The sequence below is a fragment of the Phyllostomus discolor genome, chromosome 14 (genome assembly GCF_004126475.2).
Source record: "Phyllostomus discolor isolate MPI-MPIP mPhyDis1 chromosome 14, mPhyDis1.pri.v3, whole genome shotgun sequence".
Classification (NCBI taxonomy): Eukaryota; Metazoa; Chordata; class Mammalia; order Chiroptera; family Phyllostomidae; genus Phyllostomus; species Phyllostomus discolor.
The window spans coordinates 44070017-44085534 of NC_040916.2; the positions used below are offsets into that span (position 1 = coordinate 44070017).

The 15518-nt window shown below is 55.8% G+C and overlaps 1 protein-coding gene across 1 annotated transcript; it reads right to left on the bottom strand.

Moving 5' to 3' along the window:
• Positions 1–356: 356 nt before the first annotated feature.
• SV2A (synaptic vesicle glycoprotein 2A) lies at positions 357–14331 on the bottom strand. The gene is made up of 13 exons (XM_028502680.2): positions 14194–14331; positions 9675–10628; positions 8260–8440; positions 7319–7470; positions 7074–7207; positions 6351–6440; positions 5999–6109; positions 5729–5817; positions 4929–5093; positions 4586–4719; positions 3573–3779; positions 2804–2963; positions 357–2190 (listed from the first exon to the last, which is right to left on the bottom strand). The coding sequence occupies exons 2-13, from the start codon at positions 10294–10296 to the stop codon at positions 2007–2009; spliced, it is 2229 nt and encodes a 742-aa protein (XP_028358481.1). The 5' UTR covers positions 10297–10628; positions 14194–14331; the 3' UTR covers positions 357–2006.
• Between the last annotated feature and the right edge of the window lie 1187 nt (positions 14332–15518).

Sequence of the window (15518 nt, forward strand, 5' to 3'; positions counted from 1 at the left end):
TAGGTTTGAGGTAATACCTCATGGTTTTTTGATTTGCATTTCCAATTATTAGTTACATTGAGCATTTTTTCATATACCCATTGGCCATTTGTATGTCTCTTTTGCTGTTGAGTGTAGGAGATAACCCCAAGTCTTCAAATCTAGGAGACTGAGCAGGCCAGCCATGTACAGAAATGGGAAGGTCAGAGTAGAGAGGCTGGTTGAAGATACCTCAGTGTAATGCCTCCTGTTATTCTGGCTCTTGGGTGGGAGAGAAAAGAGAAGAGTTGTTTTTCTGTCTCACCATCTTTCCTTCTAGCAGGAAAAACAGAGTTGGGTGTACGTTAAGTGGAGAGGCAAAGAAGCAGACGTAGCCATTTTGGATTTAAGGACTGGTTGTTTTTATTTTTCATCAATATGTTTCATGTCATTTTTCACATCAACAGAATTGGGTTTAGGGTTCCCCAGGAGAGCAAGGGAGATGGATGGGTCCCTCCAGGGGTGCAGGAGAGAGGGCTGCGTCCAGCAAGTGAAGGGTGAGGGAAGGGCACACGCTCATACACTGGGCACTGGAGGAGAAGGCAGTCCTTTGAGCACAGACACCGAAGAGTTACACAGTCACTACCTGGTTCGGTGTTACAAAACGGGGGGAGTGGTGGCCATAGAGGGTGGGGGCACCAGACGCAGCATGAGGAGGGTGAATTTGGATTTTCTTTTTTTGTTGTTTTCACTGTTTTCCTTTTAACTTAACATTTTACAAACAGCTAAAAACTACAACACATCACAGCTACAGTGGTGGGGAGGGGTGCACCAAAGAAAGCAGCCACATGGAGTAGGGTGGGGTAGGGGGCAGTTCAACCTACAGGGCTATTGTGTGGAAAAGGTGAGATGGAAAAACTGAGGCTCTGGTCCCTGCATTAGGGGTCCCTGGCTTTCTACCCAACCTCTCCACTGTCGATGGGTTGCTGGGAGGGCCCCTGCTTCCTGCCCCTGCCCCAGCGCCTTGTGCTTTTGGATCTGCTGGTTTGACCATATACCTGGTTTCTTTCCCTCCCCTGCTCCCTGCCTGTGAGGGGGCAGGTCGGGGGTGGGAGGGCAGCTGTGCTGTTACTTTCTGTGCTATAACGGGTGGAGCCTCTCACTCCAGAAGAGGCCTGTGCTTCTTGAGAGGGGGGAAGGTACCCTCAGATCTCCCTAGAGTGTGGTCCTCTTATCCCAGCCTGGCCCAGGGCTCCTCCCTCCCAGGCCCGGCACAGAAGCAGATGACAGGAGGTACTATGGAAGGCAGGGTTGTATGTGTGTCCTCTGAAATTACCCTTGGCTTGTATTTTAGGACAGTATAGTGACACCCCGCCCCATGACACACACACACACACATAAGTGTTCACACGCAGTCACACACACACAGTCCTGATGAGCTGCCTCAGAACTTAATATATAAATAAATAAGAATCAGAAAGCTCATTTCATAAAATTCAGGCTTCTTATAGCCTAAATTGAGAGGGAAGTGGAGACTAGGGGGCTGAGGTTTATTGCTACTCCCCCAGCATCCAACAGGAGGCATGAGAGAGCACTCGAGGCCCTTCCCACTCCAAGTTCAAGTTCTTTTGGTCCATGGTCTACAGCAAGCTCCAGCCCCCAGCATAACCACATGCCCATGATTTCCCCAGGGCTTAGGCAGAGGGAATGAGGGGGAAGGCAGGAAGCCTGTTCTGAAGCCCCTGGAGCCAAGAAGAGCAAAGGCCCCCCTTACTAACACTGGGGGAGAAGGGTGGGCCCAAGCCTTCTCTTGTGCAAAGTCAAGGGTGGGGAGTAGAGCTGCATCCCGAAACCGGATGAAGGAGCCTTCCCTGGAGTCCTTGCCCACAGAGTCACACACATGCACGCACGCACACACAAGGCTAAGACACCAAACACAGGGGCGTGGGGAGTGAGGGCTCCGGGGGCCAGGATGGAAGGGCAGGGAGAGGGAAGAAGTTGTTGGTCTCACAGTGTGCCTGCCACCCCCGAAGCCCCAGAGACCCCCTTCACTGCAGCACCTGCCCCCGGGTCTCGGGCAGCTTCAGGGCCAGAGAGCTACCGAGGGCAAGGGCAGCGGAGGCAAAGAGGATGGGGGCGGCCTTGGTGATTCCCACAAAGGACGTGAAGATGCTGATCCCCAGCACCGCTGCCAGCTTACACAGGGCATTCAGGAAGCCGAAGGCTGTGGTCCTGTTCAGGGGGTCCCCCAGTGTAGCACGACGGGCCGGCCCGGAAGAAAGACAAAGGAAGAGGGTGGGAGGGTTTGTGGGGGTAAGGGGCGCGGGGAAGTAGAGGTGAGATGGCAGGCAGTGCCCAAGAGGAAGAGGAAGGACAGAGGCCAGAGAGGCAAGGGGTGCACACAGGGAATATAGATGAGTTGGGAGGAGGCAAGGAGTTAGGAGACTGAGAATTAAGTTAATAGCTAAGAGTTCAAGGGATGAATAGAGAAGCTAACCAGCTCTTAGAGGAGAAACTCAATGGGAATGTGTATCCTTTTACCCCTAAAGATGCTTTTCCCATTCGGCACCCCCTTCCTCACCCCTCTTCTCCCCTACCCTCTAGGCCAGGGTGTCCAGCCTTTTGGCGTCTCTAGACCACACTGGAAGAATAAGAGTTCTCTTGGGCTACACATTAAATACATGGTGACATGTAATCACAAAAAAATCTCATGTTTTAAGTAAATTTACGAGTTTGGGTTGAGCCGAATTCACAGCCACCCTGGGCTGCGTGCAGCCTCCGGCCGCAGGTTAGACACCCCTCAGGGGCCTCACATGCCGCCCTGCCCCCACCGCACTCCCAGTACCTCTTGTCCGAGGGGTAGAGTTCGACAGTCAACACGTCCAGCGCGTTCCAGGATGCAATGCTGACCCCCCCAAAAAGGCAGAGCAGAGCGATCATGGCTGACTCACTGTTCCCAAAAGACAGGAAGAAGCAGGAGACACAGGACATCACGCTGGAGCCGGCTGGAACCACGAAAGGCGAGAGCAGTGTGAGCCCGGCCACAACAGGACCCACTCGCCACCCACCCCGGCCCGTCAGCTGGTGTTAAGGGCCACCCAGGATCACACTCTTTTTCCAAGGTACCCAAAAGGAAGGCTTTTCACTCATCCCAGCCTCCCTTACAATCTTCTTCTTATCCATATCAGTACCAACCGCTTCTTCAATGCCAGCTATGGGCCGAGCCACTCGATGCTTTACGTGCTTTACGTGCGCTGATCTAATGTGTCGACCCTATGAGGCAGGCTTTAATCATCACTCCCATTTTCTAGATGAGACACCTGGGCTCATAAATGTTAAGGAACTTGCCCAAGGTAGGTGGTGGAGCTGAAATTCAAAACCTATAACCTCAAAGCCTGTGCCCTGCACCACTTGCTGTCCCCTCTCCCACCTTTACCCATCAGAGAAGCTTCCTGCCTAGGCCCTGCCTCACCCTGCAGCCACGCCCTAAGTAGCGGACAGGAGAGAGAGAAACTTCTCTGGCTAGGCTCTCCCGCAGGCTGAGGAGAAAAGCCTACTACGGTCTCCCCTCCCCTAATCAGTTCCGACACCACCACCCGGCCTCTCCTCCTTACCAAGCATTCGGAGCCTGCCAATCTTGTCCATGAGCAGGGCAGACACGATATTCCCAGGAAGCACAGCCAGGGTCCCCAAGAAGCTGACAAAGTACACCATGTAGGCGCCTTCTCCCGTCCCGGTCACGTCTAACTGGCAGCCCTCTTTGTTGTGCAGGAACGTGCTGTTCACCAGCCGGCTGTTCACAAACTTGTACTCAAACAGGTCTAGGGTGAAGGTCAAGACAGGCAGGCCGTCACGTCAAAGGAGAGCGGGAGGCCACTGCTCCTTGTGGCTCGGGGCTCTGCCTTTGTGGGGTTGGCACTCATTGCAAAACCTCAGATCACATCACCATAGGACACAGAACTCTCTACGGCAGAAAAGGTCCGTAGGCTACTGAGTGCAACAGGGTGACCGTTTCCAAGTTTTTTTGGTCAATAATCTGCTTCCTGTTCATTCTTTTTGTCCACCCTACTGAGTATTAGCAGTAGTGATACAAGAGGTTTAGGGAAAATTACTGAGAAAAACATTTAAAACCACTGCCAGTCCTGTCCATTCCTTTCTCCTGCAAGGTGGGAAAGCTCAGCCAGCACTCCATGTAGAGGAGGGAAAGCCCAGCCTACAACGCCAGCATTTCATGGGCGTATAGTCTGAGAATCACCATGAAAGAAATAAACCGATGCAATGATTCCCAACTTTTTCCCACCAAACACCTCTTTTATTGTTTTTTTCCCCAAGAACACCATTTTGAATGATTTTTGCCCTCTTCAAAAGCACATTACTACTGCCACATTGAGTTGTTTTAATTCTGGGCAAAGGCACAGGAACTTGATTCTTTTGTCAGACATCCTAACTGTCACAGGAACATGTTCAGTCTACATTAAACTTTTGGAAGCATTGGTGTAGCTAGTAGGCCCCACACCACTTTCCTCCAGCGCTCCAGAGAGCTCAGCTTGAGAACCCTGAGCTCTGGACCCTTCCTCACAGTCCACCCAACCCTTTGGTCTGGCAGCCACCGGCCACGCCACCTTACCAGTGTTGTAGAACACGGTGTTGATGAATGTGCAGTTGCGGAAAAACGTGTTGCTGGATGTGACATCCTCGAAATAACACTCCTCGAACAGGGAATCCTCAAAGATCACTGACTTCAGGCGCAGCCCAATGAACCTGGAAGGCCAGGATGGTGAGAGGCACTCCCCTCATCCTCACCTCCTCCCCCAAGGCTCACTCCCTTAGTGCAGTAGCGGGAGGCTGCGGCATGGAGGAGGAACACAGACCATGGCCCCGAAACACCTATCTCAAAACTCCCAGACTCATAAAAGGCACAAGGGGTCGAAGGGGCAGAGGAAGAGTGCCGCGTGAAGGTCCCCACATACTTGTCATTGAAGTACTGTCCCCCTCGGTGGATCTGATTCTCCAGGGTGAAGTTAAAAGTCACGTGCTCTACGCGCTCTCCAGGGAACACTTTGGTGCGGGCTGCGTAGTCCACCGCCTGGAGGTGGCGGATCATGTCGGGAAACCAGACAGTCAGGCCATAGTAACTGAAGAGTCAAGGGCGATGGAATCAGACAGGGCTCGGGGACTGGAACGAGGCAGTCCGGAACGAGGGGGACCTCGAGGGGCAGCCCCTATCAGGCCCTTGTTCACCTCCAGTCTCACCTCTCTCCACTCCTCCCTTCCCCAATCGCCGTGGTTCTTCTGACCCTCCCACCATACTCTTTTTCTTCCAGGTATTTGCTCTTCCCTCCGCCTAAAACAACCTCCCAAACCCACCCTCAGCCGAACTCCCATTCATCTTCAGGACTCAGCTCTGGCCTGGGAAGCCCTCTCCTGTGCTCCCAGAACACCCTGTGCTTCCCTCCACGTGGCCCTCATCACACTGCTTTGTGCTAGTTCCTGCCCCTGACCAAGAGGTAAACTCCCTGAGGCCTGGGACCACGTCTATTTCAGCCCAGCTCAGCACCTGGCACAGGAGAGAAACTTAACACTGTTCAGCCTGTAATACAAGTTCGCTGGATTAATGAATGGAGTAGCGGAGCAGGCTGGAGGATCAGAGGGGATCCAAACAGCACCTTCCCTCATTGTCCGCCCCTCGCATTTCCATTTTTCCCACTTCTCTGCCAACCCATACACCATCACGTCCGCCACATACTACCCACCCCACCCAGCTTCTCACCTGAACGACATGGTGAACCACACACCCATCATCATCAGAGTGATGCGTCGATATTCTGGACCAAAACAGGAGAGGAAATTCCCCCAAACCTAGACAGAAGAGAACAGGGTCAGACAGTGGCCACACTAACTTCTAGCACCCCTGTGTCCCCAATTCCTGCCCTGCCACCTCCCTTCAGTTTACCCGTCACCCCCACACGGGCTCAAGCCTTGCCTTCCTCTCCATCCCTCCCACTCCCTTCTTTCTCTCCACCACCCAGTCCCCCATTACCTGCCCCCCCAGGCTCAATGCCCGGACCCCCCAGCGCTGGTACCAGGTCCCTGTGTCTGACTGGATCTCAATCAGCTCATCCTCCTGATGAATCGTCTTAATGTGGGTTACCTGGGGTCAAGAGAAAGGGTGAGCCGTCACCTAGTCTGTATTCCCCAACCCCTTCTAGCTGCCTCAGTTTCTCCTGCAGTAGCGAAATGGGAGGAAGGGGTGGAAAGGGTACCCTAAGGGATGTCCTTGATGGAGAGTGTGATCAGCAATGCCTAAGAAGGTGGGGGTACCCAGAGAGGGGCCGGGGGGGGGGGGTTGGGATGCAGGAGCTAGAGGACTTGGGCGCAGGACTGTGGCTTACTGAGAAGACGCGCTCGGGATGCCCCTTGGCTCGCATGTTGGTGTCATGAACTTGCTTCAGCACCATCCAGGCCTCATCGTGCTTCCCATTCTAGAGCCGGCAGAACCCCCACATCCAGGTTAGCCTCTCCCCGACCCTGGGTCACACACACCCTCCCTCCCACCTGGCTCCTGGAATCACAGAGCACAGAAAGGCTCCCACTCCCAACCCCTGACCTATGGGCACATCCGTCACATGCTCTGAAAGAGCCCCCAGCAAGATATAATCAGACTGGGGCAAGAGTTGCCAGGGGGAGGTCCCAGAGAGAGATGCAAGCACAGGTCCTAGGGACCCCGTGGTACAATAGACAAAGGAAACAAAACAAGGCAAATGATGATGCTGGACAAGTGTGTAGTCAGAGAAGGGGCAGCATCCTAACCCTGCTGGACCGACCAAGATAGAGCTGGAGGGGATCTCAGGGGCGGTGGGAGAAACTTCTCTGGAGCTGTCGAGCCAGGGCCTGTAAAATTTTAAGCTGCCCATGGTTGAACAGGTGCCCTGGTTTCTTCCCCCACACAACCCTTCCAGAGATACGTTCCATACAAAGGAAGTAAGATAAAGTACAACAGAGTATGGATCCCAGGAGGAAGAAACACAGCTCAGTGGCACCAAACCAAACCCGCGGTGGTGTGTGAGCACGGGGGCCCCTTCTGCCCTGCCCCAGCCCAGCCCCAGCCCAGTCACCTCCAGGAAGAAGCGGGGACTCTCAGGCTGTGTGGTCAGAGCCCCGATGGCAAACACAGAAGGAAAGGCGCAGACCAGGACAAAGACCCTCCAGCTGTGAAACTGGTAAGCGGACCCCATCTGGAAGCTCCACCCTGGCAGGGACAGTCAAAGTCAGCAGAGCGGCCGCTGGCTGGGGGTTCTCATCCCAGGGAGCACAGGAGGTGGGGACACAGTCCGAGGTACACTCCCTGCGGGCTGCTCACCATAGTGCGGGATGATGGCCCAGGCCATAGCAGCGGCGTACACTCCACCGATCATCCAAAACATGCAGAGCCAGCTCAAATGCTCCCCACGCTTCTCCTGGGCCAGGAACTCCGAGAAATAGGAGAAGACAATGGGGATGGACCCTCCAATCCTGGAGGGCATTGCAAGGATTCAGCATTGGAAAATGGCCACATTCCTCATCTCCTGCCCCAGGGTTCTGGATCCCCCAGGCCTGTTCCTTGTCCTGACCCTTCCAAAGAGACTCCTCCTTCTCACCCCTAGTGCTCTACAAGCTCCCTCACCACAGCCACCAAGCACCCATCCTTGGGGCCCTGGGAACAAGGCAGCAGGTCTCGGGGAAAGGGAAGGGATGGACAAACATTGAATCTTAAAGACAGTAGAGTTGGAAGAGAGGGAAGATAATTAAAGAAAAAAGGAAAGTTGCCCCCTCCCCCCAAAAAAACTCAGATGGGCAAAGAAGAGTCTGAGGGCAGGTACGTGGGAGCGGGCCAGGAAAGGGCTCAGAAACAAGGGGAGAGGACATGCAGGTGGAAGTGCAGGTGTGGGGCGGGCCAAGGCTTCAGGTGCAGGAAACATGCAGGTTCTGGGAAGGGAATGACTCAAGGATCCATAGGCACCCAGGGGTGAGAATGAGACCCACTAAGCTTCTTCGTGGGGTCGGGCTCAAAATGGAACTAAAAGGTGGAGTGGAGGACTCGGGAGTGGACCAGACATGGACGGGCATGCTGGACAGGCAATAGGTGTGTCCTGGACAGGGAGAAGCTGGCCTGAAGACGGTGGGAGGAGAAGGAATTCTTTCATCCAATTCGTACATAACTGAAGCGCGTCTGGTGGGCCTGGCACTGTGCTGGGCCCTGGACTTATCACAGTGACCACAGCACAGTCCTGTCCTCCAGGGGTTTAGGAGGTGGACACTCACCCAACCCCAGAAAGGAGGCGGCAAAAGAGGAAAGTGCCATAACCCTGGACAAAAGATGAGAAAAAGGCGAAGACGCTGTTGACTGAGAGCGAGATGAGCAGACACTGTCTCCGGCCCAGCCGGTCAGCCAGACCGCCCCAGAGGAAGGCTCCCACCATCATGCCCAGGTAGACGATGAGGCCTGGAGGGAGGGAAGCAGAGGCGGGAGGAGCATGAGCAGACCCACTCCCATTCTCCCACCCGCTGAACAGTGAATGCTCTGAAACAGCAACAGAATGGACCAAGGACCTAGAGGACCTCGAGAAGCTAAGTCTACCCGGGGTGAGAGCAGCGAGAGAAGGTGAATCGTGGAGGCAAAGACAGACGGCCATCTCTGCAGACCAGCAGTTCAAAGGCAGGACTACAGAGACGGGAGAACCCCAGAATTCTCCTTTCTCTCCCTCTCGCCCTCTCCTGCTCACTCTCACTTCTCTCTTGCCTTACACACACACACACACTACCCCCAGCTATGGCTTGCCTGGAATGAGGATGGATCTGCCTAGATTCCCAGACCCCCCACCAGGGCCCCCTCCATCCTCCCTGCCTTGAGGCCCTCAGAGTAGCAGGAGTGTCTCTAACTGTCCCTGGGACAAGAGCTCCAGCCCTTTACTCCTCCCAGGAAATCCTCCCCACAAAATCCATCCTTTACTCCTTGTAGTTACAATATTTCTGGTCCTAAAACTTTCCTGTTTCTTACTTCCTTCATAAACTCAGAGTTGGACTTGATCTTAAAAAGCACCTACTCCAAACTCTACATTTTACCCATGCCTAAGTAGGGAAAAGAGACTTCCCTGAGATCTCATGACAACTTGGTGGCAGAGCAAGACTGAGATCCTTCCTGAGTCCAGGAGCTTCCTCCCTCGGGGTGCCCACCAGGCAGGACCAACAGAGACCACTCACTGGCCCCCGACTCCCGAGGCTGCCCAAGAGCTTCTCCGGCTGCAGGCAGGCCCAGGATTCCTCCCCGACCTCCACCACCCCAAACTGACCCTTCCCATGTAATACTGCCTTCTTGTCCCCCCCATCAGGGAAAGGGAGCCAGATAACAAGAGGGGAGGCTCCGAAGTTAATTGGGGTCCCACCCACCATGGCCACCTCCTGCAGAGCTAACTAAGCAGACTGCCACCCAACCACCAGCTGAGCCTCAGCCCAGCTGTCCTCTCCCAGGTCCCTCTTGCACAAACCACCTCCTGTGACTCAAGCCCAGGGGGACAGTGCATGTGAGGGGCGAGTGCAGAGCAACCCTGAGCCCTCTGGACACGTTCTGAGAGCAGGGGCCTAGGGAGCCCAGCAGTGAGGACAGGAGTTCTCAGGAGCATGGGGGGTTTGAGGCAGAACCGGGCTCCAGTGCCCCACCCCCACCCCACGTTTCTTACCCAGCATGCCTTTGTTGGAGTCAGACAGGCACATGTCCTTCTCAGCGCTGGGCAGCACGAAGCCCACCACAAAGACCTCAACACCGTCAGCCATCAGCGCCAGACCAAGCACGAAGTAGAGTGTCCACTGGAAGCGGCCGTGGCCACACTCCCGGAGGATGGCTTCATATTGCTGGGCCAGTTCTTCCCGTTCTTTCTGCCGCTGTGCTTCCCCTCGGCCCCCAGGGGGACCCTCCCCATCACCCAAGCCTCCCCTCACTCCAGCCAGGGGCGCCCCGTCGGCCATACGCTCGCCTTTTCCCCCGGACTCTGCCCGGGGGATGCCCTGATATTCCCCCTCGTAGATCTCATCATCCTCATCGTGGCCCTCGGTGGCATCACTGGATGCGCCGCCTTCCTCCTCGTCCTGGGCCCCTTCCCCACGGTAATAGCCATCAGCGGGGGCAGGGAAGTCATCGTCATCATCCTCCTCCTCAAAACGGGAGTAGGATCTGCGGGAATATTCGTCCTGGACTCTGTCCAGGCCCTTCACCACCTTCTTGGCTGCGTGCTTCTTGACCTCCTTGGCGATGTCTTTGGCCCCGCGGATGAAAGCTGCCCGGTCTCTGAAGCCCTCTTCCATGGCGGGTGTCCCCCACTCCCTGCTCCTTATTCAGCTTTTGCTCAAGGACTGGCCAGTCAGAAAGCCCCTTCTCCCAGTTTCTTAGCTGAAGCGTGTGTACGTATATTTGAGCACAGAATAGGGGAAAATAGGACCTGGCCAATGAGGGTCTGGAAGAAGAAAGGAGGGAACGGAGGTTCGGCCTACACCCAGTTCAGTTGGGTGCATAGGGAAGGGTGAGGGGGAGAAGGGGGACGGGAAAGGGAGGGGGAGCCAGCTTGTGGGGGCTAAGCTGGGGAGCCAGGATAACTCAGGAAAAGCCGCCTGCTTCTCTTCCAGGCACGTCTGGAGATCTAGAAACAATAAGAGGAAGAAAAAAGAGGTTGCAAGGCCTAAGAGGGTAAAGAAGGCCAATACGGAGCTCCTGTCAATCCCGAGGCCTACCTGCCCCACGCGGCACAGAGACGGTGTCCTTCCTTCAAGCCCGCACCCAGTGAAAAGGGACGACTATTCCGGCCAACTGCAGGGCATTCACTACAAGCCCCGTTACTTTGACCTTGGAGGCTAGATCCACAGGATTTGCCCCTGAGGCACAGTCACCTGCACAGAGCTCTTCTCCCGACCCTCCCTCCACCCCACGTCAAGATCAGACCCCTTCCTTTACCACCAGCTGCAAAGAATAAAACAGGAAATAGGAGACACCAGAATCCCCTAGTCTAGTCTGGTCTGAGTTTCTTCCTGAGGGCGGAGCTTGGGGAGAAGGTGTAGAAGGGGAACCAAGTCATCCACCTGTTGCCTTCAGCCACTGACGCATCTGAAGGCACAGCTGCCAAGGTCCGCCCCTCAGCGCCCATGCCTACACGCCTCCCAAGGAGAGGTCTTCTCCCAACACGGCCCTGCGAGTAAAAGCTCAGCTTCCAGAGTTGGACGGACTTGGGTTTGACTTCCTGCCTCAGCGCTTTCTAGCTAAGGGACCACGGGCAAGTCTCTGCACATCCATGCCTCAGTTTCCTCTTACTCCAGAAGGGAAAAGCAAGGATTAAGTAACATCATGCATATAAGCTCCTTAGCATTGTACCTGGCACAAACAAAGTGATGAATAAATATTAGTTACTACTTTGTGGTGATAATGATACAGCGAGATGCCCTCCACTCCTTCATGAGACCCCAGAAAAAGCCACTTCTGGGTTCTCTTGGGGGGGTGGGTGAGCAGCAGAAAGGGACACTGGCCCACAGGAAGCTGCTTCAGCACAAGGTACACAGCGAGGCACCCTGAGCTGAAATCCAGTTCTGCTGCTTGCGGACCTCGCTAACCAATCCTGGGCAGGTTGCTTAACTTCCGTCGGCCTCAGTGTCCTTCCATCGAAACTGGGGGTAATAATCATCTCTATTTCTCCAAGTCCATGTGGGAGCTTAATCTCACAGTAGATGTTCTATAAACATCAGTTTTCTTCCTGTTACATTGAAAACTGTGAACGCAGCAGGAAACAGCCAGGGAAGAGCAGGGGGTCAGTCATACTTGGGTGCTATCGCCCTGCACCCTTCCAGAACAAAACAGTCCCGCGGCCCGGCCGTCTGTGCTCACACTGCTTCCAGCAGCGGGGCCCACATCGTCTGCAGCCAGACAAACGAGCGAAGGCTCAGGAAAAGGGAGACCTAGAACCTGAGGCCACGGAGAAGAGGACGGATCAGGAGCTGAGAAAGGTCATGACTGGGGGGCTGCTGCCTTCTTCGGCATGTCACCCATGGGCCCCCTCACACCGGGGTGGGAACAGAGGTGACTGATCCTACAGACACTTCCAACGTGAGCAGTCTCAAGTCCATAGCCACACCTCACTCTTCCAAGGCCTCCCTTCCTAATCCCCCTCAACCCTTTCTGCTCCTCCTCCGGGAGTCTAGGGAAAAGGAGTCCACAAATACCGCATTGCGTAGGCAGCTGGTGTAGAATGAAGGGGGCCTCGAGCCTCGCCCCCAGAAAAGACATCCTCCAGAGGGAGACGGAGGAGAACCCCCACTTCCTTCACAACAGCAGAGGACGCAGAACTAGATTCTCATCAGAGATCATTCCCCTAAAATATCGTGACTCCTTTCGCTTTCATTAAATGTCACACACACACACACACACACACACACACACACACTGGCCCTGGGAGAACGGGGTAAGTGATACTATGTGGTTCAGAGAGAAGCACGGGCAAGCAGCACCTTACACGTTCAGCACAGACGTGAGCAGTGGACCACGATGACCAGTACCAGTGACCCCTATGTCACCCTTTCTTGTGGACCAGGGCCCAAACCATCCCCCATGAAAGGATGCTCTGGAATCCCCTCACTGCATGGCAGTTCACTTTCCTCCTCCTTCTTCCCCAGCTTGGATCTCCCCGCGAACCCTGAAGGCAGCACATGGACCACCAGGAGCCATACCCAGCGTTGGTTAACACTGTTTGCCCCGGAGGCTACATGTAGGGCAGAGAAGGCCCCAGAGCCACAGCAGGATAAGATGGCTCAACAGCCAGCTCCCTGGGGGGCAACAAGCCCAGGAGGTCAGGAGGGAGAGGAAGAAGACAAATTCTTTGAGCTGGTGAGAAAGCGATGCTATTTTTAGCCCCGAAGCGGCACAAGGTGGCTAAGCCTGTGGGAGAGAGACAAGACTTGGAGAGGTGGAGGCTCCAGACAGACAAGATCCAGGGTTACAGAGCCCTTTAAGGTTGGCTGGCTTCACCTGACCGGACAAATGTGCCCAAGAGGTTCGCGGCAGAGGAGTGGGGGACTAGGTCTCCTGAGCAAATGCTGCAGTTCAGGACAACTCCCTCACCCCTAGAGAAGAGGGGGTTCCAGAGGCCCACCCCACCAATTAAGGCACCTGACTTCGGGAACCACCCGGATTCCCAAGTGCACCCTAGGTAACAAGGTCATTAAGAGGCAGTCACTTACCAAAACATCCGGAGGAGGGGGGAGGGGACTACCATGAGGAGGAGGTACGGTAGAACCCCTCCTCGTTACAGCTAGGCACCTGAGCCTCGGCCCCCACCCCAGGAGAGCCAAGGCCGCCCTCCCTTCCCTACATCCTACCCAGGAAGATGGAGCATCCACAGTTCGGAGGGGGGAAAGGGGTGTCAGCTGAGAATGCACGCGCTGGAATACAGAGGGCTGACAGGAAGGGGTGAAGGAAGAGACCTCGACACACCGCAGGCGCACGGACCTTCCCCGCTGGCATTTGCAGCGACCCCCGCCCCCATCCGGCCTCCGCTCGGCTGGAAGGGACCAGCCCCTAGAATTGGCTGGACCGGTTCTCAGCACCCCCCTCACCTCGGTCCCGCTGCCGGCCCAGTGCCCATCATCGCTCGACAACCCTTCCCCCCACGCGGGAGCAATTGCCTCCGGACCCACTTCCGCGCCCCCACCCCGGTGGTCTGCCACCTCCATCCTCCCAGCATCTCCATCCTTCACCCCCCTTCCCTCCCTCCTTCACCTGCCCTTCCTCCACCGCCTCCACCTCCCCCCCACCCCAGGCCAGGCGGGCAGACTGAGGCAGCGTCCATTCTCTGGCACCAGCCAAGGTCATTGATCACTGGGGTGGGGGGTGGGGAGTCGCCAAGGTGAGGAGGGGACTGGAGTTTGAGGGAAACCTATTCTGCCTACCAAGCCCCCCACCACGTCGCCCCCGTCAACATCTGAGGAGGGGAGTAGAGAAAAACACCCCTCCTCCATATATATATATTAAAAAATATATATATTTTAAATCAGCACAGCAACGGAAACAAATGTCCATTCAGGCCACTACCCATCCCCTCACCCCTGGAGCGGGGACGGTCACCCACCCCACCAGCCAAGCATCGGAGGATAAGATGGCTGCAAGGCCAGGGTGCTTCTGCCCCGGCCAGGGTGCAGGTGCGAGACCGGGAGGAGGGCTCTCACCTGGGCTGGCTCCCTCGGGTGAGGGAGTCCCGGCTGAGGGCAGGGGTCCGGGCCGCGGGGCTGGCGGCAGCCGCGACTGCTCCGGGTCCCCGGGAAGCGGCAATGCAGACCTGCCCCCCCACACGCTCCGGCCCCGCCTCCAACCCCCCCACCACGCCGCTGAGCACCGGGAGAGACCATTGTTGGGGGTGGGGGGCAGAAGGAGAAGGGACGGGGAGGGACTGGGGCACCAGGGAGAGATGATGAAGGACTGGGGGGGGGGGGGGGGGGTTGTCACAGGGACAGCTGGAGATGACACACAGCGCAGCCCTTCCCAGCCTCTTCCTAGTAAAAGATGAACGAAACGAAGGAAGAAACAGTGTTCTCACCATGTGGGGGGCAGACCTGCAGGCGGTGACTGAGGCAGCCCCCTCCTTCGCGCCCCAGGCCCAGAATGGCAGGACCCACATATTTTAGGGGCTCTCACCGCCTTCAAAGCACCTCCCTTCCCCGTCTCCACTGCCCCCAGCCAAAGCCCTTTCCCACAACCCCCTCCCAAGTGCGGAGTGCTCAGACGTCAGTAACCTGGCTGTTCTAGGGAAAGCAGGAATAACGAGGTGTGGCTTCCATCCTGAGCTGCCAGAGGCAGAGACTCCTGGATCCCCGCCATCTCTTTCCAGAGACGGTCCAGATGAGTTACATGCAGACCGCCCCACCCTCCGTTCCGCTGGTGGCAGCGGAGGTGAGTACTGGGAAGCTGGGCTCTATAGGCCTGACCGACTGGACGTCTTCCCTCCTATTCATTCGCTCCAGTGACTCCAAAAGGTACTCCCTCAAAAGTCTTCTCCACTTTCTTTTCACACATACAAATGCACATGTGCACACATACATGTACACACACACATACACACACTCCTGTGCATTGGTTTCCTTTCTTTCATCTTTCCTTGGTCCCTGTGCCAGTAACCTGGGCTCAGAGATCCAGGACTCTTTGAGCAGCCTGCTCCAGGGGTGAGGGGCTCTGTGGAGGCCTGGGGGTGGACGTGCTGCATGTGTCTGTCTATTCCAGGTGAGGCTGCAGGACATTCTGGACAGAGCACTGACCAGCAGCTCTGACCTGGGTTCTCACTTCTCACAAGCTAAGGGCTTTTGGTCAAGTTCTCGGCCTCTCTGAAACTCGGGGTTCTCCTCTGGAAAGTGGGAGGCTCGTATGAGATGGATCAGACCCCTTTCAGGTCTAACAGTGCTGGGGTGTGGCGAGGACTGGCAGGCTATATCCCAAGAAACCTCACAGGCGGCATTTGTGGTGGTGAATTTACCTCGGACAGGGATGAGGACCTGGGTTT